The sequence below is a fragment of the Trachemys scripta genome, chromosome 2 (genome assembly GCF_013100865.1).
Source record: "Trachemys scripta elegans isolate TJP31775 chromosome 2, CAS_Tse_1.0, whole genome shotgun sequence".
NCBI lineage: Eukaryota > Metazoa > Chordata > Testudines > Emydidae > Trachemys > Trachemys scripta.
The window spans coordinates 197,537,643-197,554,898 of record NC_048299.1 but is presented as its reverse complement, the minus strand read 5'-3'; the positions used below and the strand labels follow the sequence as shown (position 1 = coordinate 197,554,898).

The 17,256-nt window shown below is 39.6% G+C and overlaps 1 protein-coding gene across 12 annotated transcripts in view; it reads left to right on the top strand.

Annotated features, from left to right (window-relative positions):
- Positions 1 to 17,256, top strand: part of PTPRM (protein tyrosine phosphatase receptor type M) — a 690,156-nt gene that overhangs the window by 545,833 nt on the left and 127,067 nt on the right. For 4 of the 12 annotated variants that reach the window (XM_034762633.1, XM_034762639.1, XM_034762635.1 and 1 more), the window contains 5 exons: positions 6,189 to 6,340; positions 9,409 to 9,483; positions 9,730 to 9,756; positions 14,220 to 14,231; positions 15,037 to 15,224. In XM_034762633.1, coding sequence (XP_034618524.1) covers positions 6,189 to 6,340; positions 9,409 to 9,483; positions 9,730 to 9,756; positions 14,220 to 14,231; positions 15,037 to 15,224 — 454 coding nt within the window. The remainder of the gene's footprint in view (positions 1 to 6,188; positions 6,341 to 9,408; positions 9,484 to 9,729; positions 9,757 to 14,219; positions 14,232 to 15,036; positions 15,225 to 17,256) is intronic. The other 8 variants (XM_034762636.1, XM_034762638.1, XM_034762642.1 and 5 more) reach the window with 3 other exon arrangements.

The window sequence follows — 17,256 nt, the reverse complement described above, 5'->3', positions numbered from 1 at the left end:
TTTCTGACTTTTGAGGCTATGTGCTGAAGAGAAGGCCCCTCTCCTGTAAAAATTGTGACTCAGAGGTGACACATGGGGGGGAGGTTTCCACGCAGAGTGATGTCCCCCTTCCCCCCTGCCCAATTTATGCCAGGGTTTATATTTTTATTTCTTTTGTTGCAGGGAGTGGGTTCAAAATACCTGCTTCCCCACTATCAACACTAACACATTGCCTCTGCCTTGTGTAATGTTTGTCATTTCCTCTTGTATTGATAGTGACACTGCTTGTGGGGTCTGTTTGTAATTTTTGCTTTCCTTGTGTAATGTTGCAGAATTTGCTTCCTGGATAATTAGAGTGGAAATTTGCTTCTGTGTTGCTTGTCTCCCTTGTTTATTGCATTCTCTGCTCTTCTCTGAAGAAAGAGGGGAATCTTTAGAGACTAGGCATGAGGTTACTTTGCTGTAGAGGAGTTCGTCAAACATTCTATCTCCTTTGTCTCCACATTTACTCTAGATCTAAGAGAGTGAGGGGTGAATGGTTATATGAACCATCAGGGGTTTGTGTCTTTCTTACATCTTGTGTAGTTAAAGGCTCCTGAGATTCATGTGGCTTCATGCAAATATGGGATCTGCAGAGATTAAAGCATTAGGCAATATCCAGAGTATCTGAGTGTAAAATTTTTATGTTCAGCTTAAGTTTATTTGCTTGAGTCCAGGGGATTTTTTTTGCTCACACTACAAAAGTCTAACTGTTATATATCAAATTTTTGAAATAGTTGTTTCAGCTTTGACGTTTTCCCACAAGACCTGTATTCCAGCATTAGATTCAGAATGTTTTTATAATAGTAACAACTGTACAGTACCTCTCAATCTGTCATAGCCTAAATGTGGAACAAAAACTTAAAATGAAGGACTGAAAAAATATTAGTGCAAGAAGATAATAATGTCTTGGATTCATTCTCAAGGAAAATTCTGTGTTGTAGGATGTCAAGTTGTACTGTCAAAACAATAATACAAGTGAGAACTTTAGCTTTCTTGGGGAAGGATGCAAATTTCAGTCTAAAATAAAGGACTCTCTTATAATGGCAGATGATTGTGATATACACTATCAATCAGGTCTCTTTTTATAATGCTGTTGAGTAACCAGAGTCAATGCTGTGACTGTCAGTTCGCAGATATCGATCCATATCCCTGGAATGCAGTCTAGGACAGTCGTATTGCATGACTTCTCTGGGAAACTTTTTTAAAAGCTGAGAAAGTCTTGTGGCCCAGCAGTTACTCACCACCATACAAGAAATCTAGATATAAGTGCTTCGCTTGGGAGCAGTTAAGGGCTTTGTGGAGATGGATAATGCTCATTACTCTGGTTATGGGGAAAGGAAGATGACTGAGATTATCTAAAAAGGTCTAATTGATAGACTAGTACTGGAGTTCCCTCACTCTATCTTCTAGACCAAAATCATGTGCATATTTCAGGGCCTGTGTAGAAGTAGAGAGACAGGGAACTCTCTCACTGGAGACCTGGTGTGGTGTGTTCTTGGACAGGAGTATTTCCCAGTGGTCTGAGTGACACAGAAATAAAGAGAAATATGGCTCATTAATGAAACTGCAGAGGTCAAATTTAGAAATCCTCATTATTACCATCTAGGTTGTGGATTCAGGTCGTAGCCTGGATACTTGGAGAGTGCACTGTGGCCAGGAAGAAGGTCTATGCACTAGTAGTTTGGGGCTAGAGAGGACATGCAGAAGGAGAAACAACCACAGCCCTGCCTACCCTGCTGCATCCTTGAAAAAAATTTGAAACCTTTTCAGTAGTAGTCCATTTATTATGGTGGAGAAGTCACCAGACCATAGTTAGGGTTAATCAGGATTTTCAGTTTCTCAGGGTAATGATTTCTTAATATTTTCTAAATCTTTAGGGAATAAATAAAACTTGAAAAAATAGAGATTATAGTTTTGAAGTAGGTCTACTTTTCTATGTATCTGTTATATATGTGACTCTTCCTGTGAAATAGTGTTTAAAAACAGGTCAGAAAATAGATTTGGGATCAAAGTGATTCACCATCATCTCCAGTGTGTATTATTTTGAAATGTGGGTACTTTTATAAACTGCAAGGAGATTCAGTTTCATACCATTGTGTTTATAAGTCAACATTCTTTATAAGGAAGAAATTGATAAAGGAGAAAATAGATGCCATTTTCATGGGTGATCTAAGGACTTCTATTCAGTTATTAATGTATTAGGAAATAAATATCCCAAAATAAATAGATTATAGTTTGTAAGAAAAATATTGCTCTTTTCTTATGAAACGGGGAGTGAGGTAGGAAATGCAGGGATATTCGTCAGTTTCGTGCTGTTGTGTTTATAAGATACTCCAATGTTATTCATAAAGGAATTTCTAGATAAGCCAACATTAAATTAAAATTCAGAAATGAAAACTTCATTTTAACATGAGTTATGGTTGCTCTTTATCAACCCATAAAATAATTAGGAAATAGAACGTAAAGGAGTAAATTTCAACTACAAGTTTAGAATAGGGTATGACAACTCATATGGAAAATTTGGAAAGAGTCCAGCAGAGGGCAACAAAAATGATTAGGGGTCTGGAGCACATGACTTATGAGGAGAGGCTGAGGGAACTGGGATTGTTTAGTCTCCAGAAGAGAAGAATGAGGGGGGGATTTGATAGCTGCTTTCAACTACCTGAGGGGGCTTCCAAAGAGGATGGAGCTCGGCTGTTCTCAGTGGTGGCAGATGACAGAACAAGGAGCAGTGGTCTCAAGTTGCAGTGTGGGAGGTCTAGGTTGGATATTAGGAAACACTATTTCACTAGGAGGGTGGTGAAGCACTGGAATGGGTTACCTAGGGAGGTGGTGGAATCTCCTTCCTTGGAGGTTTTTAAGGCCTGGCTTGACAAAGCCCTGGCTGGGATGATTTAATTGGGGGTTGGACTAGATGACCTGCTGAGGTCCCTTCCCACCCTGATATTCTATGATTCTATGATTATTATCTTTGCAAATCACACTCCCATGTAAATTCCAACCAAAAAATGTAATACATTTTAGGGGGGATATATAATAATAAGCATGCTTGGAACAATTATGGTTAGTGATTAACATATTGTTAACATGGTTGTTTTTACACTTAGAACTGTTTTAACTTATAAATGGGATTGCAGTCCGCTTTCTAAACCATATAAAAAAGGGCACTGGCAAGAACTACCCTAAACATGAGGAGGTGTGAACAACCCAAAGGGAACTAGGTTTGGTTATAGAAAGTTAAAGTATAACGATATTTCTTCATACCTGGAATGCTTGGCAGAGCTTATAGAAAGCTTTTGTTGGGAAGGATAGATACAAAGATAATTTTTATGCAAAATCTTAATTTAAATCTTATAATTTTAATAAGTACCTTCAGTTATTTCAATTTGTATTTTGGTAGAGATAAGGATGGGTGTGTAGCAAGGTCTCAGTTGGTCCACAGAGCCGCTGGGGGGCGGTGGAGAGCGCTACTGCCTCGCCGAAAGGCCTTGGTCACACCTCTCCATCAATGAGGAATTAGCGGAGGGAGGTGTGCTGTTGCAGTTGGTGTGACACAGGAGTATCAGCCAGAATCTGTGGCATGCCCCTCAGGCAGGGGAGCGTCGGCAAGAATCCGTGACGTGCCCCTCAGGCAGGGGAGCGCCAGCAAGAGTCAGAGAAGCGCCCCGAGGTGGGGTGGCAGGGATAGTGGAATGCAGGCCCACCCAACTCCAGTGCGTTCCAGCCCAGGGCCCTGACAGTGGTGGGGGAAGAGGGTCCCGCCACTGTGTCAGCGGGGATCCGTCCACAACACACTGATCAAAAACTAACTCAACCCACTGTCCAGTTTCGCCCCTGGGCTACCTCCTACCTAGTCTCTCGAGTGGGTCTCTCTGGTTCCTCCAACTCATTGGGGTGTTCAGCCACCAGTAGCTCCAGCTCACCATCAGCATTGGGCTCACTCGGGCTCGGGTCACTGCTCGGCTCTTCCAGTTCCTCGGGGTAATCTGCTGCCGGCAGTCCTGGTAGCCCAAGTCCTTCTTCTGGGTCAGGTTTCCCCTGGTCCAGGGCATCCCCTGGTTGGGCAGCAGGGTTCACAGGGAACAGCAAACAGCCTTGTCTGTCTCCCTCCCTGGTGCTCCCCTGACTGGGCTAAGGGCCCTGCCTTTTGTACTTCCAATTTCACCCCTCCCCTCCCAGGGGCTGAAGTAAGTTTGGCCTGGCTCCGCCCACTCAGACTGAGAGAGTGGCTCTTTACCCTCTGGTTCAGAGGGAGGCCAACCCGGCTCCCTACAGGGGTATGGTTTTATAAAGACAATAACAAATATGAGTTGTCATATCCTATTCCAAACTTAAAGTTTAATCCTTAACTTTGTATTTCCTAATTTGTTATGGTTTGATGGAGAGCAGCTGGGATCTATAACTCATGTTTAATCAGTGTTTTGTTACTGAATTTTAATGCAAACACATATTTGTGTGGAGTATATATTCTGTGACATTTGATTAATTATTTAGTACCAGATTCTTATTCCTTTACTAAGACTGAGTAGTACCTTACTCTGTGATTAACTCTACTGATTTGAAAAGGACTGTTTGAGGTACTTCCTAGAGTAAGGGTGGCAAACCAGGCCCTTAATTTGCCAATTTATTTTATAACTTTAAAGCAATTAAAATTGTTTAACTAACAAATAACATAAACCACATAAATAAGATCTGCCATTTATTCTTCCAAATAACCCACACATTTTAGTATGATATATTATTAAGGGCCAATTTCAGACACTTTCTCATGCTGAATAGCATCTTACTCCACAAACAGTTCCACTGGCTTTCAGGGAACCACTCATGGAGTAAGGGTATTAGAATCTATGTCAAGATTCCGCTGCCCTTACTCACGTTGAATAGCACCTTACACCAGGAGTAGTGCCATTGTAATCAATGTGACTAACAGTGGCAGAATTGGGTCCTTATAGCCTACGTCACTTTGAAATATCACTCAGTTGTGAAAACCAGCATATGTGAGAGTAGACTCAGACCCAGGGTATATGATCTAAATCAATAGTATATGTTCATCACTTATTTAAAAATATATACTGTACACTGGTGATAATACAGACGAGGCTCGGGAGCCGCAAGTGGCTCTGTAATGTGTCTCCTGTGACACTTTGCAGCACATGATATTAAAACACCGTGTGCTTTAATTATTAACCAATCAGAATGCTTTTTCTTGTATTATTAACCAATTGTAGTTGATAAAATAGTAATACTCAGTCATTTTGCTGTGAGAATTTATAAATATATATATATTTATAAATATTTAGGGTTTTTTAAATATTATATAATATAATAAAAAGTAAATATTTCCCCTGTCATACAGTTTAAATATGAATATATAGTACTACAGTAAATGAAACAATGAATTCACAAGACTGTGGCTTTGAAGTAATGTTGATCACTAATTTGGCTCCTGAACCATTGAGGTCTGAGTATCACTGCTATACACAGGGCCGGCTGCCCCAAGCAAAAAAAAAAAAAAAAAACCTGCAGCGCAGCCGGAGCCAGGATGGGGGGGGGAGAAAGAAGGGATGCGGCCAGGGCTTCAGCGGGGCGCTGCCGGGGCCACCTTCCGCCTGCCGGGAGGGCTCTGCGCTGCTCTGTTAGGCTAGGGCGGCCAGAGCAGAACAAAAACAAAACAAAAAAAGAAAAGAAAAGAAAAAGTGGCCGTGCCGCCCTAGGATTGGGCGGAATGCCGCCTCCTACAAGCTGCCGCCCCAAGCACCAGCTTGCTCAGCTGGTGCCTGGAGCCGGCCCTGGCTATACACAGTCCAATTATAAAAGTACCCACCAGTTGTATCAATCTGAGATCAAGACTATCTTTTGCCCCCAGATCCAGTTGCTTTCAAGATCTTGGTCACTAAGTGTTTTTCTGCAAAGAAAGAAAAAAAAAAAAAAAGACCTGCAGCATTTCCCTGGATCCAGGTGCTCTTCTACACATGTAAGAGTATCAGAAGCTGGCCCTTGATTAACAGATGATATTTAATAAGTGTTAAGTTGATTAAAATTGTCTGAAGTAACACTAATGATTGTAAAAAGTTATTCCATAAAATAGTTACAAACTATTAAAAAAACAGCTATTCTATGTGTGTTTACCAAGTTTTATTTTTCCCTCCCAATGTTCATTTCTTAAGAAAATTGGCTAAGAAGCGGAAAGAGACATTGAGTAGTACCCGGCAGGAAATGACAGTGATGGTGAATTCAATGGATAAAAGCTACACTGAGCAAGGCACCAACTGTGACGAAGCTTTCTCTTTCATGGACACGCACAATCTAAATGGAAGATGTAAGTTCAAAATGCTTGGGGATGCAGCAGTCTCTTTTATTTCTGAAGGGGGAAGGAGGGTGGAAATGGCTCTTAAAATACTTCTCATTACCCAATCAATTCAGCGGACAGGTTATTCATTTGTGGAAAATCCATGGGATCCAGTATCTCCCACTGTGCAACACATCACAGCATGTATTCTAATGAGCAGGACTGTCAGACATCAAGAATAGGCTTCTTTAAAAATAATAAGGATAATTGAGCTTTTCTGTCTTTCCTTTTCTTCCACATGAACAGCAGAGACATTCTGCAGCAGGTGTGGATTTGCATTTCCCCATCTGTTTATTGTGCTGAAAGTTTTATATCCTTTATGCTGCCCCCACATCCTTCACCGCCACCACCCCGTTTTAGGCAAAATTTATTTTTTTAAATGTTATCACTTATTATCTTTGGTTGTCCCAAAGCTCAGTTTATCAGCGTTATAGCTGTCTCATTATATCAGGTGCCAGATGATGCTTTCTCACTTGCTAGTGCAGAGAAAGAGCTAACTGAAATTAATGAGTGTGGAGTTTGATAGGCAATTCTCCAAATGTCTCGTGTTTGTGATATATCCTGAAAATGAAATTTTGGGGAGTGAAATTTCACACATTAAATTTTTTACTCACCTGCAGACCTTTGTTTGGGATAAGAACTGTGCCAGGATCATACTACAAATAGAACAGTCTTTTTCACAACTGCTGAACAGGAAAAAAAAAAAAAAGAGAACCAAAAATGTTTACATAAAGTAACACAGATCCTACCTTGTTCAATGTTTAGGTCTCTGAACTTCTTCGAGTGATTGCTCATGTGTATTCCACAATAGGTTGTGCTGCACGGGGCACCGATGTCAAAAGTTTTTCCCCTAGCAATACCTGTAGGGGAGCGCCCCTAGCAACCCCTGGAGTGGCGCCTTCATGGTGCAGTATTAGGGGCGCTGCGCATTCCCCCCACCCTCAGTTCCTTCTTGCCTGCCAGTGAAGGTGCTTCGGAACTGCTCTGCTCCAGCTTTGCTGTAGCTCGTCCCCAGAACTGCTTGTTCGTTCAGTGTACGGTATTATCCCATGCTATGACTGGCCGATTCCTTAAGGGATTGGATCGTCTTTTCCTGTATGTTAAGCCCCCAGTCGCACAGTGGGACCTAAACCTGGTGTTGGCCCATGTCACGGGCCCCCCATTTGAGCCGCTAGCTATGTGCTCCTGGTTGCACCTTTTGTGGAAGGTGGCCTTCCTGGTAGTGATCATGTCGGCTAGGCGGGGCTTGGAACTCAGGGCGTACACGGTGTTTCATAAAGATGAGGTCTGGCTCCGCCCACACCCTTCATTCCTCCTGAAGGTAGTCTCCGCCTACCACGTGGGTCAGGACATTTTTCTGCCCCAAACCCCGTGCGTCCAGTGAGGAGCGCTGCCTCCACACGTTGGATGTGAGACTGGTTCTGGCTTTTTACCTGGAGCAGACTAAACTGTTCAGGAAGTTCTCTCAGCTGTTCATCGCCTTGGCCAAACGCGTGAGGGATCGGCCAATCTCCACTCAGTGGCTCTCCAACTGGATCGCCTCGTGCATCCGTACCTGTTATGACTTGGCGGGAATCCCTCCGCCACCAATTGTGAGGGCACACTCGACTAGGGCGCAGGTCTCATCGGCTGCCTTTTTGGCCCATGTCCCCATTCAGGACATTTATGGGGCTGCCATATGGTCTTCAGTTCACACGTTCACCTCTCATTATGCGATCGTCTCCCAGACCAGGGAGGACACCGGGTTCGGCAGGGCCATACTCCATCCCGAGAGTTTGTGAACTCCTACCCACCTCCAACACATATAGTTTGGAATCACCTCTTGTGAAATACATGTGAACAATCACTCGAAGAAGAAAAGACAGTTACCTTTTCCGTAACTGTTGTTTTTCGAGATGTGTTGCTCATATCTATTCCACATCCCGCCCTCCTTTCCCTCTGTCGGAGTTGTCTGGCAAGAAGGAACTGAGGGTGGGGGGAGCACGCGGCGCCCCTTATACCGCGTCATGGAGGCACCACTCCAGGGGTTCCTAGGGGTGCTCCCCTATGGGTACTGCTAGGGGCAAAACTTCCAGCACCGATGCTCATGGCAAGCATGCACACCTATTGTAGAATAGACACGAGCAACACATCTCGAACACCAGTTACGGAAAAGGTAACTGTCTTTTCTTGAGAATTTACTAGGATGTCCAGAATATCCTTACATCTAGTGGAATAACTGAGTTGGAGCTCTAGTGTAATGCACCACAACTTGTATCAGCCACGAGGGTTGCATGTGCAATAACCTTTGCTTAAAAGTCTTTGATGATTCTTTGGCTGGACATCCCTTGATGTTTTATAATTAACAGCCTGTTACCCACTGATTATTTCTGTCCCTTTAATGGTAATGCATGTGTTGTATGTCATGCTATGGAATTAAGTCAGCTTAGATTGTTTCATTTAACACCCTTATAAAATTACCAGTGTTTACATCTTTAAATACTAATACCAATATACTGAAATGTGAATCACTGGTTGAAAAACACTATCAGAGAAAAGAAATAACATTCAGGAAACAATACTGTATTCATATATGTTACCCATCTATCTGAACTATTAGTAGCACAGCAAAGTAAAAAATGAGTTGTAGAAGAATAGTTGGCTATCCTATTTGTGGTATTGTTAGGTAACCCTTTTAATTCTCAGAACTACTGTAAAAAGCAAATGCTGTCATTGTTACTTGCTTATTTGAATATCTGCATTCAGTCTTACATTTGAAACATAAAAATATGCTGGCCATCAATGGAAAACTTCACAATGATCAAATTGCTTTATCTGATAAAATTATTTTCAGAAAATTGGTCCATATTAGCTAAACCAGTCTAGTAATTACACAACATACTTTCTGCTCCCATTGAAATCATTGGGAGTTTTGCCATTGCCTTCAAAGGGAGCAGGATCAGGCCCTAAATTAAATCAATTGCATATGCTTATATTTCCAATCTGAAACAGCCAAATTTCTCTTTGCTGCCACTGACTAGATTTTCTTCTCTTTACAGCTGTATCCTCCCCCTCTTCATTTACAATGAAAACTAACACATTGAGCACAACAGTGCCTAATTCTTATTACCCAGGTAACCAGTTTTTTATCTTTGTTTCATCCCTTCATAATGCAATGCACCAGTTTCCCGCCTTAGAAATCAAAATGTATATTGTTATTATTTTATTATATATTGCCATAGGAGCATTATACATTGTAACATATTATAACAAGTTGCTTACTGTGGCTTTCTGCAGGAAAATTGGGGATCATTGATCAATCATTTACTGTTCTCTCTCTTTTTACCTTTCTGCATTGACCTGCTTATGATGTATGACAGATCCATTTGTGCCAACTGCAATTTTAGGTGAGAACATTTCCCTTTATCAAAGTTTATTGCAGAAATAATTTAGAAAGGTGCAGCTCTGGGTTACAGAACATAGTATATAAGAGACTAAAGCATTAGGTTTTCAGGAGGGGGAGCAAGCTTTTCTGCAATGAGAATGCTCAGGACAGTGATCGGACTGGATTCCTACCGTCACGGTGCAAAGTTAGGGAGGAAAAGGAGAAAAATTGCTTTCACATGTGGTTTTATGAAGAAATGTTTATGCACGTATTTGGAATGACACACAAGAATTTGATTATCACGGCAATTAAAATAGTTTCTCATTGTTTTCAGTTTTATCTGTGAACTGAAGATGTCACTTTTGTAAAAATAATGTTTTCCTAATTAAGGATGGTATAGAAAATCAGTCAAAATAAAGGTCTGGCCATCTACCAGCCATCATTTCTTCTTACAATACCACACGGTTTTCTGACATGCCTGTCACAGTGAAGTTTCAGAGAAGATGGTGTTTTGAACAGCAAAATGACAATATGGCACTTCATAAAAATATCGTTTATTATGTGTCAGGTGTCACAAAAATGAATAAAATGGTAGCACTATAGGACTAAATGCATTTGAAGTATGAAATATTTCCACTAGGAATTTAGAAAAAAACAACCCTCTTATTTGTGCAATATAAAAAGAATGAAGGAAAATGGCATTTTCAAGCTGTTATAATAAAAGTAGCATGAGATGCTATTGCATTTGCAATGAATAGTAACAAACGTGTGTTATGGCTTGTCCTTTGTTACTTCCACAGTACTAACCTTCACCTAAACAGAGATTTTAAAAAATTCAATAAAGGTATAACAATGCACTGTAGCAAGAATTCCAACCCAAGTGTTAAGCTGCTTCTTTAGCACTGTCTTTACAATGGTTTATCTTTACAATACATATTTTTCTTCCTCTTCCCTTTTCTCCAAATCACTAGGAATTTGTATATGAAGTATAATGCTTACATGTCATTTTCTGGCTTTAAGCAGTTGCATTGAGGTAAAAGAAATTAAATATAGTTAAGTGACAGTTACAGAGAGCTGCAGTTTAGGAATGTGATTTCTGAAAAACTAATGTAGCAAAGTTATTGTGCTGGAGGGATAATTAGGAAAGCTTATTTAACTATGAAATCCAAAGGAAAAAAAGTGTGCATTTTTATACTTTGTGTACATCAGGGAGAATGTAACAGTAGTCACTGTAACAACGTAGTAATCTGCATGCAAATGAAATTTGCAGAGCCTTTTAACTGCCTGAGATTTTAGATTCCTTTGTGCTTTCAATTCATTCAGCAACTCATCCAGTAGATGTTCTGACCTTGTGGGTGGTCAGAAAGAAAAGCATTGTTGCCAGGAGAAAATTTTAGATATTTCTATCAGGATTATGATAAGCTTTGAAAATGGATTCTCAGAAACTTTTCCAGGGATTTGTTGGACCGTAATGACAATAAGAAATCTTTGGTAGGTTTCTCTAAGGAGAAATAATATTTAAACAAACATTTCTGATGCATTTGGGGGGACAAAATCTCCTTCTCTGAAGCTGTAAGAGAGAAGTTCTTGAGTTAGCTAGCTAATGTATACAATCTGTATTTACTCTCCTCAGAAGTCCTCCCATTATTTTGTTGTAGAAAATAAATACTTTTGTTGCCTTCCATGTTAAAGGTTAAGTATCCCTTTATGGTTGGTGTTCCGTTCAAACAGAAGTAATCACCAGAAAGCTGCATACATACATGTATTGGGCTAGAGCTTTACTGGTCTAAATTAGAGCAGCTCTACTTCAATCAGTGGAGCAACACAGATGCGGATCTGTCCTGTGACATTTTAAAACAACAATTAATTTTCAAGTCCATGTATTTTAATACATGAATGGCTGGCTTCTTACTGCATGTAATGCCCAATCCTGCAGTCCTTCCTTATCCATTGGGAGTTTTCAGGACATAAGGGACTGTAGGGTCAAACTTCTAGTTGGAACCAATTGAGCTGGTCTACATGACCTACCGGGAAGTAGTATGACTGTCTGTGATTATTGTTTAGTTTTGTTACTAAAGGGATCGCAATACACTTACATTTTCCAAAATGTTTTGAGAGGAAACTTAGGGCTTGTCTTCGCTACTGCACTAAATCAGTAGCTCTGCCATCAATGCATCAGCGTCGATTTAGCAGGTCCGGTGAAGACAAGCTAACTCGATGGGAGAGCGTTCTCCTGTTGACTTCAATATTCCATCTCAATGAGAGGCGGAAGCTATGTTGACAGGAGAATGTTTCCCGTCAACATAGCATGGTGTAGACACCACTTTAAGTCCATTTATGTAACGTAACGAGCATAACTTAGATCAGCTTACAGCATTATTGTAGACAAGGCCGTAGACTCAACATGCAAATTAGCATCTTCTCAACCTATTGAAACAATTGACTGAATTAATAGGAAACTTTTTAAATGAAACAAATGGCAACAATCTGACTTCTTCTCAATGATTCAGTATTTCAATAATTACTAATTTTCAGACAACTGAGAGAAGCTTCATGTTTAGCCTAACCACTTAAGTGAAATCTTTACAAACAATCCCTTAATATTCCTGGGTTGTGTATGGCTAAATTAATGTTCAAAGAGAGGCAACTGGTCTGGAAAAGGCAGGGTAGATAATGCCTGCCTGTCCTCCTATGTTCTGAACAAAATTCAAAACTCAAAAAAAAAAAAAAGAAAAAAAAAGTGTAAAGTAACAGAAGAAATGAAAAGGAACTTAACCCAGATACTCCATTGGTCTTGCAGTTGTCTGCAGCACCCATGGTTCTGATAAATGCTGGCTAAATATGCATTTTAATAGTTCTCAGACAGTACTGGACAAATATATTGGAATCAATAACTGGATAATATAATGGGGATCAATAACTATATTCACCAGCTAAACTAAATAAGCTATATGGTGTGGTATGACCACCATGTCAGTTGGCAAAAGCAATTGACTCTTACATCTGAGATTCTCTGTCTTGCTATCACTTTCAAAGTCAAAGCAAGAAGATAGCAAATATTGTATTTCTGGTGGATTTATATTGTACCATCAAAGGCAGGGAGCATAACCTTTTCATTTAAAGTAACTTTAAAAGATCAGTCCCAAACATGGCATAATAGTTTTAGTCTTGAAAGGGTGGGAGCTAGATGAGGCAGAGAGGCAGTGGGAGGGAGGCAGGAATGAATGTTCCATTTAGTCCACAACACAGAGAAGTCCCCTGGAGTGAGAGGCTTATGGGCTGAACTGTCTCACTTTCACAGCCCAGAGATCCTGACATTTGATAAGATTTGCCATCTGAATGTTTAATACGAGTTTCAGAGTTACGGTGATACCTTAGTTTGAACAAAAATAAAACCTATAATCTAACTCTACATAAATTTTAAAAAACCATACAATCAACTTCTACACTTTTTTTTGTCTTTTGTGTCTTAGCCGCCTTGTAGTATTCAGGTGCCATTTCAACAACAACATGCTGTAACTACACATGTATATCGCCTTTCATGCCATGCATCCCAAGGTGCTTTGCAATACAGTTTTACTGCATGTTAGGCAAAAGTAGCCAAATTTAATTATTAAAAATGTAAAATAATTTTCCGCTATATTGGATGAGGTTAGTAAAGTGGAAGGAGATATAGTGAAATATCCATATTCATATCCATATTGCTACATATTATTTTAAGTTTAGGTGCATTGTTCACATTTTAAACTATTCACTCAGGACCAGATTTAATCTCAGTTTCATCAGTGTAAACTCACTGTAACTTCATTGACCTCAATGAGTAACTCCCTTGACTTTAGTGGAGTAACTTTTGATTTACACCGAGATCAAAAACTGGCCCTTGATGAGCAGATGTAGCAATTTGGGTGTTTGTGTGAGATCTTGGGGCCTTTTCTTAAAGAAAATGTTGGGAGCTCTATACTATAATAAATTTAACTAAAGAATATGGAAACCATATTATTTTAGCAGTCCCCCTTTATATAACACATTTTACACAGCAGTCATTTTTACAGTATATTAATTTCATTAACCATTTCCCATAGTTAGTGTGCAGGCATTGCAGAGTATTTTGACCAAATTAAAACACTATTTTTGTTATTTCAGTTAACTAAAACAAAATACTCTTTGAGAAATATAAAATTTTGATCTTCCTTTTTTTTCAGCAAAGAAAATATTTATGATGATACTTACTCCTCAGACTTTTGGGGTTTTTTTCTTGTCAAGTATTAAACACATTTAAAAATTCCATGAAAACAAGGGAAAAGTGATATTGCTTCTTGAATCATACCCTCTTTCACATAATCAGTGACTCAGCTAGGATACCAAGCTGTAAAAGTTAAATTACAAACATAAAATTACCTGTAATTATTAATGTAGTACTGTTGCTTATGCCCTGTTTCCTTTTTCTCCTCCTCTTTTTTCTCCTGATATGGTTCTTCTTAAAAGTGCCAATAAATGGTAAGTTGCCCATTTGCCCCGTCAAAGAGGTGTGGAGGGGGCGGGAGAGTGTGTGTTTCATACAAATTTTGAGCAACCCAGTGGGTTCTGTTGCGTGTTGGCTTGCATGTCAGTTGACATATAACATTTTATGCCTAATGTGATGGCTCATGATATATTGTGAAGTTGTTGGTTCTGCAGCATGCTAAACAGCCAATCAAAACATTTACCCTAAGCAGATGATCTCTTGCATTTGTCCTCTTGTATTTTGTTTCCAAGTGTTGTATCAGATCTACATTTTCATTGCAGTCCTAGCTTAATGAACCATAATCCATTTTGTGCATTTTTTTATTTTGCTCACACAAAACATTTGTTCTGAGTTCACAGTGTAAAATCTAATAGTTCACTAATCTAAGAAAAATACAAGTCCTATTTTATTCCAGTGGGACTTGATGAAGTTTCAAGATGAAACTTCTCTTCAGCTTATAACTGAATGCCTAAAGAATTTAAATATTGTTTATAATCAGTTAGTGTTTAAAACAATATTTATTTATATATCTATCTATATATATTTAAAACAATATATAGTTTGGACTGTTCTGCAATGCTTACATTGTAGAAACATGGACATTGCCTCATTCCAATCAGTCTTGAAATCTCCCTGGATAATTTACTAAATGGGTTTATCTTTTTTCTGGCACAGCCCTCATAAATAGTGGTTATATTAAAGTTGGTGATATCAAAATCATCCTTGAAGAAATCAATGTATTTTATACTTTTAATAAGTGGAAACAACCTGGTATATTGTTCAGTTTTCTTTTCATAGATGAAACCCACACGATGGCCAGTGACACAAGCAGCTTGGTCCAGTCACACACCTACAAGAAGCGAGACCCAGTAGATGTGCCATACCAGACCGGACAGCTTCATCCAGCCATCCGTGTGGCTGACTTGCTGCAGCATATCACGCAGATGAAATGTGCAGAGGGCTACGGATTCAAAGAGGAATACGAGGTAAGTGCCAGATCTATTGGCCAGATTGTTGTGCCTTCTGTGGTGCCAGCTCTCACCTTTCTGCAATCTGCACCACAGAACAGGAAAAATAACCACCACACACAGAAGGCCTCCTGTAGTGTGGACAAGGGATGTTTAGAGAGAGGCACCTTCTCTACTGTGCTAAAAAGGCACTGACAGTATTTTATGTGTAACAAGTCAGAATGAACAGTGAGATGTAAAAATAGAGCTTTACATTCTGTATCTAATTCCAGTTATCCATTAATATATTTTGAAAAGCCCAGGCCACTGTGGGATCAAAGAGCCCTCTGTTATGAGTTTTTATTTTCTCCTGAATAAAAGTAGCATTTCAAAGTGTGACATCATAGCACTGGCCAATCAGAGTTGTCCTGTAATATGACACTGTGCTTTGAAATACAGGTTCCATGGGTGGTCATGACTAGTGCATGCCAGCAAAGACTGTAGGAATATAGCACATCATCAAAGCTATGGGAGTGCCTGCAATGCCAGCTCTATGTTCTTTGTGAGATCAATGAAAAAGGCAAAAAAAAAAAAAAAATCTTTCCTGTCTAAAACAAAGCATTATAAATGACTGCCTTAAGCTTAGCTATGCTCTAAAATCACAGGAATGGTTCTCTCACGTTCCAAGTCATGTGGAATTGAATGATCAGAGATTATCCCCTAGTAAATGCAAACCTCATTGGGTTCCTTTATATTCTACTTTGTTCCATAATTTAGTGTCTAGGTCACCGAAATGAATTTCCTTTACACATTTCCTTCTGCCTTTTTAGGACAGAGTTTAAGGGGCTGATCCTGAAAACTCTTATTCATGTGAGTAGTTTTTACTTATAGTGGATGGGATAATTAAGAAAACTAGAATTATTCACATGTTTAAGAGTTTATGGGATTGAGCCCTAAGAGCTAGCAGAATTAAAAACATAAATTCAGGGGGAACAATTACATATAGGTTGGACAATAAATTGGTATCAATAAAGTTCTGAAAGAATAGCTAGAATACACAATGAATCTGTCAGTGAAGTGTATGAGAATTCATGCCATAATTTGCATTGAGTGCTTAAGTTGTACGGTGATGGGCACAAAATGCAAACTTGGACAGATGTAGATACTGGTAGGCAGGTGAGTTTTGAAGCTGTTATGGTCTATTTCAAAATACTCTGTGATCTTCTAAATACACGAACGATGGCCTATTCTGTGACCCAGCCTAATATGGCCCATAGTGGCTGTACAAGAGAGTAAGACCCCACCAAGCCCTCCCGTATTCCTCTCCACATCGTGGCTCAACAGAAGGAAGGAGAACAGAGGCTGCATGCCCAATACTCCTCCCTTCACCGCTACAAGTTGGCAGAAAGGAGCAGAATGATATAGGTGCGGCTTTGGCTTCTCAGCACCCCAGCCAGCAGAGCTGAGATGTTTTGAAGGAAGGAAGCTGCAATTCGTAAAGGTCTGCAGTAAATTACTTTTCACCTCCCATGCATGCACAGCTCCTTCTCACGGTTCTTCTTGGGGTGTACACAGCTATGCACTGCCCTTAGAGGCTCACTCTAGCCCTGCGTGAAATATAGTACACGATGTACCATATTTAGGCACTTTGAAACTATAGGTTAATGTCTTTACCTAATAGATAATACAGTCCCTTTGAGTAAAGACCCATCTACTGATGTAGAGTACGCTTTTTACAAATGAGCAATGGTCATGTTTTTCAAGTTTGTTGTGCCCTGCCATGCTAAATGTACGTTATGACAGTTGTTTACATAAAAGATGTTTCTGATAACTGCTGTTTAAAAATGACAATTGAAAATCTTTGTCTTCGGAAAAAACTTTGTTCCTCAGCCTAGACCTTGTATACCAATTTTAAGTGCAGAGGAAACCTACAACTAATTTATAAAAGGTACTGTGAAATGGAATCTATAATGGAACCACTGACTTAGCTTTAACTACAATGGATCAAATGATGCTGCTGAAAAATGGTTTCCAGGAAAATCACTTAATTCTAAACTTTCCAACCTGATGG